The sequence below is a fragment of the Bos javanicus genome, chromosome 11 (assembly GCF_032452875.1).
Source record: "Bos javanicus breed banteng chromosome 11, ARS-OSU_banteng_1.0, whole genome shotgun sequence".
In the NCBI taxonomy this organism is placed as follows: Eukaryota; Metazoa; Chordata; class Mammalia; order Artiodactyla; family Bovidae; genus Bos; species Bos javanicus.
The window spans coordinates 2,213,268-2,226,313 of record NC_083878.1 but is presented as its reverse complement, the minus strand read 5'-3'; the positions used below and the strand labels follow the sequence as shown (position 1 = coordinate 2,226,313).

Genomic DNA, 13,046 nt, shown 5'->3' with positions numbered 1-13,046 from the left:
AGGATTTGCGATGGGAAGGCTTCGCAGGAGGAGCGGGGAGCGCTTGGTTTTCCTCCCACCCCTGGGCATCAATAGACGCCAGCCAGGCAGCCTGCCTCCCGGATGGGAGGGGAGGTGAGACTGTCGTGAGTCCCTGCAGAACTCACACGTGCACACAGGCACGCATACACACGCACACACACACATGCCTGGGTGCTGATCCACTCAGAACACTGGCGCCGAGGCGGGGGCCGCTGGGGTGTTGCTGCCCTGCTTCTGGTGCTGCCACATCCGGCAGCCCACCATCTCCTCACCTGCCCGTTGCTGCCCAGGCAATGAAGGCTTCTCACCAACCCGGGGGTGGACTTGAGCCGCTCACAGATCACACTATCCCATTGGGGTGCCCTTCACAGGCTCGACTCAGTAACCCCAAAATGACAACACTGATACTCACACTATTTACAGAGCTCTCTCTATGCACGGGTGTTGGGGGGCGGGGTTGGTGGAGGATCTTATTTACCAAGAAGGAAAACGAGGAGCCGGTGGAACAGAGAAGCTAACTAACTTGTCTGAAGACACACAGCTAAGGCATGAGGGGCCGGGAACTGAGCCCAGAGGCACAGCCGTGTTACTTCCGCGCTACATTCGGGCGTGGCTGGCCCGTCAATTCCAAATGCTGGGGGTGGGCTCTGTGACGGGCCAGGGGGCATACACGTATGTAGGGGCAGGCTGATCTGCACTATGGCCCCCCAGCCCCCACGGCTCAGCATAGGGCCCAACCTCAGGTGAGGGCCTGGCAGAGGCGATGAGCATATCTGCGGCCCAGGGAGGGGATGGACGCTGCCCACGCTCACAGTGTCACTTGGGCAGAGTTGGGGCGAGTACTTGGTGCTCTGGAGTCACTGCCCAGAGGGCCCATCTTGAGACAAGATCTTTTTTTAATAGCTGCACACCGTGGCATGTGGACTCTTAGTTCCCTTACCAAGGATAGAACCCATGTGTGGTAAGTGGCTTCAGTCGTGTCTGACTCTTTGTGACGCTGTGGACTGTAGCCCACCAGGCTCCTCTATCCATGAGATTCTCCAGGCAAGAATACTGGAGTGGGTCATCATGCCCTCCTCCAGGGGATCTTCCAGACCCAGGGATTGAACCCACGTCTCTTGCATCTCCTGACCAGGGATCAAACCTGAGCCCCCTGCAATGGAAGTTCAGAGTCTTAACCACTGGACCACCAGCGAAGTGCCGAGAGAGAATCTGAACACAGGCCCAGGGTGGACTGGGCACAGGGCACAGCAGCAGCAGCAGGTCTCGGATTTATCCCTTGCCTGCCTCGAAAGGCATGTGCTGGGGGGCCAGGGAAGGCAGGGGGCGGCCAAAGAGGTAGAGGTGAGGCCGGGAAAGACCAGCATTGCTCTGCCTGGCTGAGCCTGGCGTGGGTGTGGGCCGCCTGCTGGAGGGGAGCGCTGGGCAGAGACCTCAGGCAACAGATCAGAGTTGGGCCAGCTGGGGAGCTGGGACAGGCCCTTTCAGCCGTCCTTCTCAGGTCAGCTCAGCTAACCCCACACCCACCCCTCACTCTGGCGCCTGCGGGTCCCCTTGGCTTGTCCCCATCACGTGGATGCTCTGTGACGCTCCGGGATGTGGGCTGATCACAGCTGACAGATGCACCTGCCTGTTCCAGAGAAACATCAGTCAGCTGGAGCTGCGGGAGGGGCCGCACAGTGACTCACTCCACACTGCACCCTCCTTCGCACTCTGTCTCCTTCCGGCCGGGGCTGCAGGACCAGCAAAGGGAGGCGCGCCAAGTGCTTTCCCTTCTTTTTTCTTTGCCTTGGAAACCAGGGTCTCCCCTCTTCCTCACAGAGGCCACATTCAGGGCTGTGCAGATGCTCCTGGGAGGGGGCTGGGGTGGGAGAGCAGATGGCCCCCCAGCCCCAGCTGGCAAAGCAGCTCCCATGCTTGCCGCAGATTTGGATAAGAAAAGGGCTCCTAGTGTCAAAACATTGGGGTCTTATCCTTTGGAGCCCCCAGAAAAGGGGATGTGGCTGGCTCAAGGTCACACGAATAATCCAGGAGGCATGGTTGGGGTGGGGTCTGACCCGAGTGTACTCACTAAAGTATTCGGAGGGTGCAATAGGCCACAACTCCATGGGGCCAGCCCCCAACCGGGGTGGGGCATGTCCTATAACCAGCTGCCTGGTTATAGGCACACTCCTCTCTCCCGGTAGCCTTCTCCCATGACATCCCCATTCATCCCCACCCACAAGCCGTAGGGAACTGAGCTTTGGAGTAAGACAGAGCAGGGTTCAAATTCCCACTGTAACACTTTGTAGCTTGCAATCTAGGGTGGGCCTTAGTTTCCTCATCTGTAAAGTGGGTACAATACCAAGCACTACCTGGGGGGCCGCATGGGGGTCCAGAGAGATAATCCAGGTGCAGAGCCTGTTGGAAAGACCCTGGAGGGAGGAGCGGCCACTTCAGGGCTCTGCCCTTCGGCCCTGGCCTTGTCCCAGAGAACACCCAGGACCACTTTACTTGCCATTCAATTCAGGGATGTGATTACTATACATGGAAATAAGGGAAACAATTAGGGACCGCCTCCCACAAACTCCCTGCAAGAAGGCAGGAACCTGGGCAGGTAGAGGGTCCCAGTGGACATGCCGGGCCATGAAGACAGCTCTCCCTGAAGACCCAGGAGCAGAGCAAGGGTTCTGCTTGCTCCTTTTTCCTAAAATCTCAAGGAGTTCAAGTCCCAGCCCTGTGCTGGGCGAGCTGCACGCCCACCCCCACCACCCTCAACCCCAAGCCTCATGTCTACAGAAGGGGAAGTGGCAGGGCCCACCCTCCCAGGACTTTGTGAGGACCCACAGATGACAGTGACAGGCGCTGAGGACGGATGGGTCAGGCCACCTCCCAGCCTGCGCTCCAAACTGTCGCCCGTATTGCCACTACTGGTGGTGGCGGTTTAGTCGCTAAGTCGTGTCTGATTCTTGTGACCCCACAAGAATGTAGGGGTATGTAGGCCCTCAGACTCCCTGTCCATGGGATTCTCCAGGCAAGAATACTGGAGCGGGTTGTCATTTTCCTTCTCCAGGGAATCTTCCTGACCCAGGGATCACACACGCGTCTCCTGCATTACAAGCAGATTCTTTACCACTGAGAGGAAGCTGATTTTTCATAATCTCCCTGCTGACCTTGGTGACAGTGGTGATCACTGTCCCAGCCTGGCCCACAGCCGAAGGTGTGGGGTCCGCTCCAGTCTCCAGCCAGGCCAGCTGTAGGAAGGGCATTGACAGGCATGGTGGACCCACTGGGGCCTGGCTGTGAGAGAGGGCAGGGGCCAGTGTGGGGTCATGATAACCAAGGGAAGGGCCAGATGCATGTGGAGGACGGGAACCACTCACCACACTCATCTGGCAGGGACAGGGCATGACCTCCTGGCAGGTAGGAGCCAGTGGGGGAAAGGCAAGAGAAGGGGGATTGTCGGGAGGCTGGTGGACACAGCAGGCTGAATGCAAACCTGCACGCAGCCTGACTCAGTTGAGAGCCCCACCTCTGCAGGTTCGGCAACCTGGCCAACCATGGGTACAGCCACGGGGTGTGGCTGTGCGTCGCAGGCTCAGACTGATGCCCGAGGATGCGCATGACCTGTGACGGCTGTGGCACATGTATACAGTGAGCACTCAGTGTGTGAGCCTGTGACAAGGGTCTACGTTTCTCTACTCCTGCCCTGTCTGCCTGGAGGTGGCGGGGAGACTTAAGGCGACGGGGAGAAAAACACCTTTTCAACACGCCCCGCCGGCGTGCTCGAAGGGTCTCACATCAGCACCTCTGCCGATCCTCCTGACACCACTGAGATGGAGCAGACAGTGCGGGGGGCGGGGGGCGGCCTGGGGTCAGGGGCGGGGTGGCCTGGAGCCAGCAGCCACAAGCCCATTCTGGACTGCTTGTCCTCATGAGTGACAGAGAGGCAGGAATCCATCTCGGGGGGAAGGGCATGGAGCTGGGGGGGAGACTGGCACACACCAGCCCAATATCCACTCTTCCTTACTCACAAAGCCCTGATTTTATTAGAGGGTTGTTGGTTTTTTTGGCCCTTCCTTTTTTCTACTTCCTGCAGCCTGTGTGCGTTGGCTGGAACTCCAGCAGCCATTTTGGACGTGAAGGTAACCTCTCGAATGGAAGCCAGTGAGACAGATGGAGCCTGAGTCCCTGCTGAGACAGATGGCCCTTAGTCCCTGTGGATCATAGGGTGCCAGCCCTCTATTGCCTCCCTCTGGACTCTGTGTGAGAAATGTAAGCAAATGTGTTCAAACCACTGTTATTTGGGTTGTTCTGTTATAAGCAGCCAAATCTAATCCTGGTGTTTCTTCTTCCATCCAAAGCAAGACTGTCCCAGACATGTGGGGAGGTGCAAAGCATCAGCAGATTTTCTGAGTGTTCACTGTCTTCTGGGAGGGGGGAGCTTGTTTTCCTTTTCCTCATTATTCTGCATTAATTATTCTTCATCCTTCCCAACTCCTTGACACCATCTCTTGAACTCTACTCCCGGCATTTCCCTTGCTTTCTCTCTCTCTCCAGCCTCCCAACAGCCCCACAGCGGGAACTAACCGCATGTGTCCTTGTCAGGGGTCCTCTAGCCCTTCAGGAAGTGGATATTCATTAATTACTTGGATAATTAAATGATGCACTCATTGCCCAGCCTTCAAAGGTAAGACACCCCCTCCCAGCATTCAGCTTTTCCCCAGCACTAATGAGTCGGAGGCTTGGGGTCAGCACTCTGGCACTTGCCCCAGGGACTTAACTGAACCACATGGCTGACCCCAAGCTACTCCTCTGTCCAGCTTCTGTTCCACAAACACCTACAGCCTTTGCCGTCTGAAGGGGGCCCCAGGAGTCTAGCCTCCCAGGCAGGACACCCCAACACTTACTTTTTCCATAGCGACCCTACGGGGGACAGCAGGGAATGGGGTCAAACAAAGAGGCACAGCAAGGCTTCCTGGTCCAGGGTAAACCCCCGAAGCCCCCACGCCCCAGCCCTGGGCGAGCGCCCAGCCCCGCCAGAGCCTACCTTGGCCCGCTGCATCCTGGACAACCGAGAAAACTGTTGCCGGCTTCCCCTCCGCGCAGCCGGCCGAGCGGGCAGCTGCCTCATGCTTGCCGGGACCCAGACGCAATTGCTGCTGGCGGCTCCCGCCCGCCCCCTGCCCACCCTCCTCGCCAGCGCTGCCACCCTAGGCTCCGCCCCTTCTGCTGTGTCAATCCGTGCTCAGCCGCCCTCCGCGTGCACCTCTCTCCTTCGAGCTCTCTCTCATCTTTCCCGTCCCTCTCCCGGTCTCCCTGCCCGACTGTCTGTGTAACCGTTCCTAGTCCAGCTCTCCCTCTGGGTTGCCCCTCCGCCCCTGTCACCCCGGGTCTCTGTCTATGCCCACTTTCATCCCATCTGTCTCTTTCTCTAACACGCTCTCTGCTCCCTAACCTTGAAAGGGGGAAGCTTGCCGGGTGTGGAGAGAGCCCCGCGTTCCTGCCCAACAGAGGGAAGGACAGCAGGGCAGCACTGGGAGCCTCCCAGAGCATTTTCCAGAACAGGCCAGCTCCTTCCCTTCTGGCTGCGCCCTCCCTCGTGCTACCAGCCCCTTATGGACAACGGGTGGAGTGACCCCAACCCCTGCCTATGACCTTGGGCCTTTACAGTCAAGCTGGGGTTTGGAGAGGGGTCTCTCTGGTCTCCCTCCAGCAGCCCTGAAGGTGACTTCTGGGCACCGGGCATCCAGAGCATGCTCCTAGTGGTGACATAGCTCTGGGTGCTGGGCCATTGAGGTGGGGATGCACCACCCAGAGATGGTGACGGCTACCAAGACCACATCATGCGGGTCACAGGCCAGGGGGCCTTCAACCTGTTTCACCTGTGCCCCCTCACCTGTCTCCTTTCACCCCACGTGGGGACTTGCCATGGGGGGGAGCTCTCCCCAAACTTGAACTCCTTATACTCTCCGGGGAGCCCAGCATCTCTCCTTGATGTCTGTGTCTGAGGTTGGGACCACATCAGGGCAGCTGAGGGACCTGGCTAGACTTTCCCGGGGCAGACGTGGAGGAAAGAGGTGAGGGTACCTGGACATCCTGGGGAGGGAGTCTCCTTCCCGCTCCTCAGGAGGGCAGTCTCCGGGCATTTGCTCAGCCCCCAGGGAAAGCACCCAGGAGCCAGGTGCCCAAAATCTCAGCCAAGTTTCCCCTTTCTGCACCCCAGGAAGGAGCCAGCCTGTGCCACTGGTTCCCATGGAAACAGAGCCCTGAGCCACCCCCTCCTCTGCGTGCACTTGCACACCCTTCTCCATTTGTGTGTGTTTGCACCAGCCAATCAGCTCCAACTTTCAGGTCCTGGGAGGAAGAAAAGTCTGGAGCAGTTGACCCACCGAGGCGGGAGGAGTTTGGACTGCCTGGGCCTCACACCGGGCAGGGACTCAGTGGACCCTGGAGCTGACTACGGCAGCAGAGGAGCGTGCAAGCCCCCTGCAGCTGTCGGGTCAGGGCAGAGGCTGAGCTCGAGAGCCTGGAGACCTGGTAATCTCAGCTCTGAGCTATCCAGCATCCCGCCCCGCCCCCTGCCCAAGCAGGTTGGGTCCTCACAGTGGCCTCGGCAGGAAAGTGTCATTATCTCTGTGGATGATGAGAGTGAGACCCAGAAAAGGTAAAGGATTTGCCCCAAGTCACTCAGTTGTGTCCAACTCTTTGAGACCCCATGGACTGTAGACCACCAGCTCCTCTGTCCATGGGATTCTCCAGGCAAGAATACTGGAGTGGGTTGTCATATCTTCCTCCAGGGGATCTTCCCAACCCAGGGATCAAACCCATGTCTCTTATGTCTCCTACATTGGCAGGTGGGTTCTTTACCACTGGCGCCACTGGGACCTAGAAAGTGACAAAGCTGGTACACAAAGCCCATTACTTTCATCCCTAAGTGACATACATGGCTAAGACCCTGCCGAACCTCCCATGCTGCAGACATCAGCTTAGGAATTTGCCAGTCATGCTGTCCAAGACAGACCTGGCCATAATTATGGCCTAGTCAGCATGAGGCAGGACCAGAGAAGGCCCCCATCCCCGCTCCTGGTTTGGGATGAGGGCTGAACTTCCATTACCAGATATGCTTTCTTCTGAATTCACAAGTTAATGAGCTTCAAGGAGCTCATCTTACGAAAAAACCCAAATGAGCTTTTTGAGCCAACCCAATACAACAAAACAGGGCAGCTGCCCACACGCCCCACTCCCCCACCAGTCCTCTAGCACCTTGGGCCTGGAGAATCTCCACCCATAGCTGCCACCAAGGGTGTGCCCCTCATTAAACACACATGGGGTTGGCCTGCATGATGTATGCCCCCTATCTCTTTTTTCCCCAGCACCCACAGGGGTTTTTCCAGAGCACTATGAGCTGGTCCTGCCCAGGCCTGTGGGAGATGCAGGAAAGAGAAAGGTTAGTAGAGTGTGGAGGTCAAGGACACCCCGGAGCAGAGCTCCCCACATGGGCCTCAGCAAGCCTAGCAGTGGTATGGACTCATAGGTGGCGGCTAACTCTCCTTGTGAATGTCTGAGAGTTTCTGGAGATTCTTTGGCAGTGCTGCTGCTGCTAAGTCACTTCAGTAGTGTCCGACTCTGAGCGACCCCATAGACGGCAGCCCACCAGGCTCCGCCGTCCCTGGGATTCTTGAGGCAAGAACACTGGAGTGGGTTGCCATTTCCTTCTCCAATGCATGAAAGTGAAAAGTGAAAGTGAAGTCACTCAGTCGTGTCCAACTCTTAGCGACCCCATGGGCTGCAGCCCACCAGGGTCCTCCGTCCATGGGATTTTCCAGGCAAGAGTACTGGAGTGGGGTGCCATTGCCTTCTTCATTTGGCAGTGCATCAGACCCAAAAAAGGTTAAGGAAGACTGCAGAAGGGCCTCACTTTGTCAGCCACAATCCTCAGCCTCATGGGTCTCAGCTGTGCTTTCCCTCGTCCTGGAGGATGATGAGACCCAGGAGAGGGGAGTTTGGAAGCGGGAAGGAATGGACCATTTCAAGCCTGGAAGAAGGTTGAGTAGCTTGCATTTGAGAGGAGGCAGTGGCAAGCCATCTGAGCCAGCTGGGCCCTCACTGTAATCCCATCTTGGTGAGGGCTCACACTGACCTACCCACAAGCCTTGGGGGTCTTCTGGACCTTCCTCAATTGTTGCAAACAATCCCCTCCACCTCCAGACCCAAGGCAGATTATGCCTGCAAAGCCCATTACTTTCATCCCTAAGACCTCGGTTTGATCCCTGGGTTGAGAAGATCCCCTGGAGAAGGAAATGGCAACCCAATGCAGTATTCTTGCCTAGAGAATTCCATGGACAGAGGAGCCTGGCGGGCTACAGTCCATGGGGCTGCAAAGAACTGGACATGACTGAGCAACAATACTTTCTTTCCAGATCCAACTTCAAACCCTTCTTCCTTGGTACCCCTAACTTGGCTTCATGGAGTCCCCACTCTGTATCTTTTTTCCAGATTCCTTTGAGCCCTGGTTCTGCTTACCCCTGGCTGAGGGGCACAGGAGACAGACAGTACAGTTTCAGGGTTTAGGTCCTTGCTCCACCAAGAGCCCCTACCTGTGAGGAAAGCCTCTCTGGGAGGTGGTGGGTCTCCCCAGGCAGGTGGAGGCCCCTCCCCACAGGAGTTCAACAGAAGTCTGTTGCCCTCAAGCAGTGCTTCCCTGAAGGCCACAGCACCCAGCTGTCCCATCAGTCGGCACAGCTGTGCCATTGTCTTACTTGGCTTTATTTGTCTCTCACTGCCTGGATACCTCTTCCGCTGCCTGCCTTTCCGGGGCTGGATGGAAGCCCTGGCAGACCTGAGATGATGCCTGGTAGGGAGATACAGTGGTTCACTTAATCTCACCAGACTGTCCCAGCTCCGGTCCAGGCCAGCTGTCCTGGTGCACAGCCGGGGACTCTGCCCAGCTCCAGGGGCAGGGCGCGGCTCCCCAGTGGATCCTTCCTGGGTGATGCTCTGGGTTTGGCGAAGGTCAAAGGACAGAAGCTATACGCCTCCTTCCTGGCCATCACTGGGCACCCCCACACCTTCCCCCTGATGTCATGTGGTCCTCTCACCTTCCCCCCGTACGTCATGTGAACCTCAGGGGGGCCAAGGAGACTCCACACCCCCAGGCAGATCCATCTGCCCTCTGCTGGGGCCTGTGCACACTCCAGGCAGCCTCCACGCTGACCCCCCCTCACATGGGGCCCTCGTCTGGCTCACCGGCCTCTCCTCGGCTCTGTGAGCAAAGCAGCCAGCTTGTCTCTTGCTCTCTAGACCTTGAGGTGGGGCTGGGGCATCGGCTGTGTTCCTCAAACCGCAGGGGATCCTGGAAAGCCCTGAAGACAGTCTTAAAAAAAAAAATTATCTTTGGCTGTGCCGGGTCTTCGTTGCTGCACAGGCGTTCTCTAATTGTGGCGAGCAGGGGCCACTCTAGTTGCAGACAGGCTTCTCATTGCGGTGGCTTCTCTTGCTGCGGAGCATGGGCTCTAGGCATTCAGACTTCAGTAGCTGCAGCTCGAAGGCTTGGTGGTGGTGATGCACAGGCTTAGTTACTCCTCGGCTTGTGAAATCTTCCAAGACCAGGGATCGAACCAGTCTCCTGCACTAGCAGGAGGATTTTTATCCACTGAGCCCTGAAGGTTTTCTTTAAGGCCCCTTTCTTCTGGCTTGATGTGAAGGGAGGGTTCCCCCCATTGTGTTCAGCTCACCACCTCCTAAAACTCCCCCTCAACCTCAAAGCCTGACTCCTAGGTACCCCTAGTGTGGGGAGGGCTCAGGCTACTGAAATTCTGCATCACTGCTGGGCAAAGGCTGGGGCCGGGTGGGGTCATCTCTGCCCACACCCCACCTTGCCCTCGCTGGGTACTGCGGTGCTGTGTTTGTAAGAGGGGTGAGAACTCCTCTTACAGTTAACAACTGCTCCAGGAGTGGCACATCCCGGACGTGCAGGAAGGATTAGGGGCCACAGAGAAGGGGCTTCATGCCAGTAGCATGGTATCATCTGAATTATAAAGCCACCATTATCAATGTTTCTTTGGGGTAAGTTGTGTCCTTTCTAATCAGCCCATATCCAGTCTGTGCCTTAGTTTTCTCAACCATAAACAGGTGACAATAAGTGTCTAGAGTGGTTAGTAAAGGGCTTCCCTGGTGGCTCAGCAGTAAAGAACCCGCCTGCCGATGCAGGAGACTTGGGGTCGATCCCTGGGTTGGAAAGATCCCCTGAAGAAAGAAATGGTAACCCACTCCAGTATTCTTGCCTGGGAAATCCCATGAATCCAAGAGTGTTAGCCTATTAACAAACAATGTTGTGATAGTTTCGGGTGGAGAGCGAAGGGACTCAGCCATACCTACACATGTATCCATTCTCTCCCAAACTCCCCTCCCATGCAGGTTGCCGCATAAATTGAGCTGAGTTCCTTGTGCTGTGTAGTAGGTCCTTGTTGGTTACCGATTTTAAATATAGCAGTGTGTACATGCCCATCCCAAACTATCTTTACCCCATTCTTCGCCCCCGGTTCTCTAAGTCTGTGTTTCTGTTTTGTAAGTAAGCTCCTTTGTATCCGAGATGAAATAGTTAGAGAGCATCGCCGACTCAATGGACATGAACTTGAGCAAACTCCCGGGGACAGTGGAGGACAGAGGAGCCTGGTGTGCTATGGTCCATGGGGCTGCAAAGAGTCCGACACAACTTAGTGACTTAACAACAACAATCTCTTAGTAAGTCCATGAGAAATGCTTAGCACACTTCCTCATTTATACTCAGAGCCCAAAAACTGAAACTGTTTGTCCCCTCAGGTAGCCTGAGCGGGCCTCTGGCCATCTGACTTCTTTGCACACCTGGAGCCAACCGGAACTACCCTGGCCAGCCGCCTGGGACCTGGCCCATGTGGCATTTCTCTGGCAGAATCCGCCACCAGTGGCTCACGGCCTTCACTCTGGGGTGGCCAGGCTGGCAGAACTCCCAGGGCCTCCCATCTGTCATCTCTCCTGTCACAGGGACAGCAAGGACACGTGGCTCACACCTCCTTGGAGATGGGCCTCCCTCCCACCCACTCACAGGGGACGTGGGCTGGCAGCGTGCCCAGGAGGAAACCTCCGGGGCCACCAGGGTCAGGACATATGAATCCAAGTCCTGGCGGGACTTCAGCTTATGGGTCCTTGACGCAGCCACAGGGTTTCTGAGCTTCACCTGCTCAACTGTGAAACTGGATGACACTCTGCCCGCTTTGGGGACTGTCCTGAGAACAGATGAGACTGCACACCTCGAAGGGGCTTTGTTTCACACGTAGAGGAAGAGCATTTTAGGATCCCAGCATTTTAAAAACTGGGAAAATATGTAGTTTATTTCTCCCTGTGGCTACTTCTGTCACCTGCCGAGCGCCACCCTCACCCGTGGGTTATCAGAGCCTACAAATGATGCTCCCTGAACGGAGCTCCTTTGAAGAGTCCAGTGCCCTAGGCCAAGGTTTCTAGATACTAAATTCAACGAATGGCAGCCTTTCCCAATTCACAGGGGAAAACCCAGCTAGTTTCTTAGGACTATTACTTCTGATCATGTTGGACTAGGTAACTGGGCTAAATTCCCAACTGCGGACAACTAAAAGCTGCTCAAAAAATAGTTTTTGAAAGTTTGATTCAGGGGTGCATGCTCAGTTGCTTCAGGTGTATTCGACCCTTTGTGACCCCATGGACTGTAGCCCGCCAGGCTCCTCTGTCCATGGGCGTCTCCAGGCAAGAATACTGGAGTGGTTGCCGTGCCCTCCTCCAGCAGATCTTCCTGACCCAGGGATCGAAACCGAGTCTATTGTCTGCTGCATTGGCAGGTGGGTTATCATTAGCACCGTCTGGGAAGCCCTTGATTCAGGGGTATCAGGGAGCAAACAAGGCAGTAAAAACTCACAGGGCCAAGATCTGGAAAAAGAAAGAAACCCAGAGACATCTGGGGCTACTTTCTCCCTAAAGGATCTGGTGATACAGCAAAGATGCTGAGCAGAGCTGTTGACAGCCTCTGGATCTAAGGAGGTCAAAACTGGGGCCACCAAGAGCAGGGGGGTTGCCTGAAAAATCCTTCATGCTTCAGGTTGGGACCCCGGATGGTTTCATCCCCAAAGTATGAATGAACTGGAAACAGACAAGTGCTCCAAGGCACTGCAAATCATCTCAGTCCCTGAAAGCCAATTAAAACAACTTGGTTTGCAGGATCGCAAGCCATCTGCCCAATGTACACATAATCCTCACAGAGCAAGTTAACCGCTGCTGCTGCTGCTGCTGCTGCTGCTGCTGCTAAGTCACTTCAGTCGTGTCCGACCCTGTGTGACCCGAGACGGCAGCCCACCAGGCTCCCCCGTCCCTGGGATTCTCCAGACAAGAACACTGGAGTGGGTTGCCATTTCCTTCTCCAAGTTAACCTCATTCTGCCTCAAATTAGTTCTATAGATTTACAGATAAAATATGTGGCATTTAATTTTTTCCAAGTAGGCAAGGAGACAATACTAAGAAAAACCGAGAGAAACAACAGACAATAGAAATAGGCTCACAGAGGCTCCTTATTAGGGAGTTACTGAACTTAAACTATACCTAGTTTGGTCAAATATATAAAAGGCAATATTGATCGAGAACTAGAGATTATTTTTTAATCATTTTCTATTTTTATCCCATCAATTTAATTCTTAAAATGCGAGGCGCTACAGTTCCCCGTGCCGGACAACAGATGAAAAGCAAGCCAGGAGTGTTCTGGGAAAAGCCAAAAAGAGGCGCTGTGCCACATTTAAGGGTGTTGGTCTGAGAGTGAAAATTGGGACACCATCCCAATTTCTAGTAGCAAATTTGTTGCTGGTTTGTAAGATGCAATTAAAAATAGACACCCCCTGAAAACTCAGCAGATTGTTATCTTAAAGGGCTTTGCTCCTTTGAACAGGAACCTGTCTCCCTCTTCACTTGTATCTGCCCAGACCCAGCTCTGCCCCTGGCCCAGAGTAGTCATGGCAAAAAAAAAAAAAAAAAAAAACAGAGAGAAA

The 13,046-nt window shown here is 55.4% G+C and overlaps 1 protein-coding gene across 1 annotated transcript in view; it reads right to left on the bottom strand.

Annotated features, from left to right (window-relative positions):
- The window catches only part of KCNIP3 (potassium voltage-gated channel interacting protein 3), a 94,679-nt gene extending 89,448 nt beyond the window's left edge, over positions 1 to 5,231 (bottom strand). Inside the window, exon 1 of the mRNA XM_061431484.1 lies at positions 5,051 to 5,231. Within this exon, the coding sequence (XP_061287468.1) occupies positions 5,051 to 5,134 (84 nt within the window). The 5' untranslated portion in view covers positions 5,135 to 5,231. The remainder of the gene's footprint in view (positions 1 to 5,050) is intronic.
- Positions 5,232 to 13,046: the final 7,815 nt, after the last annotated feature.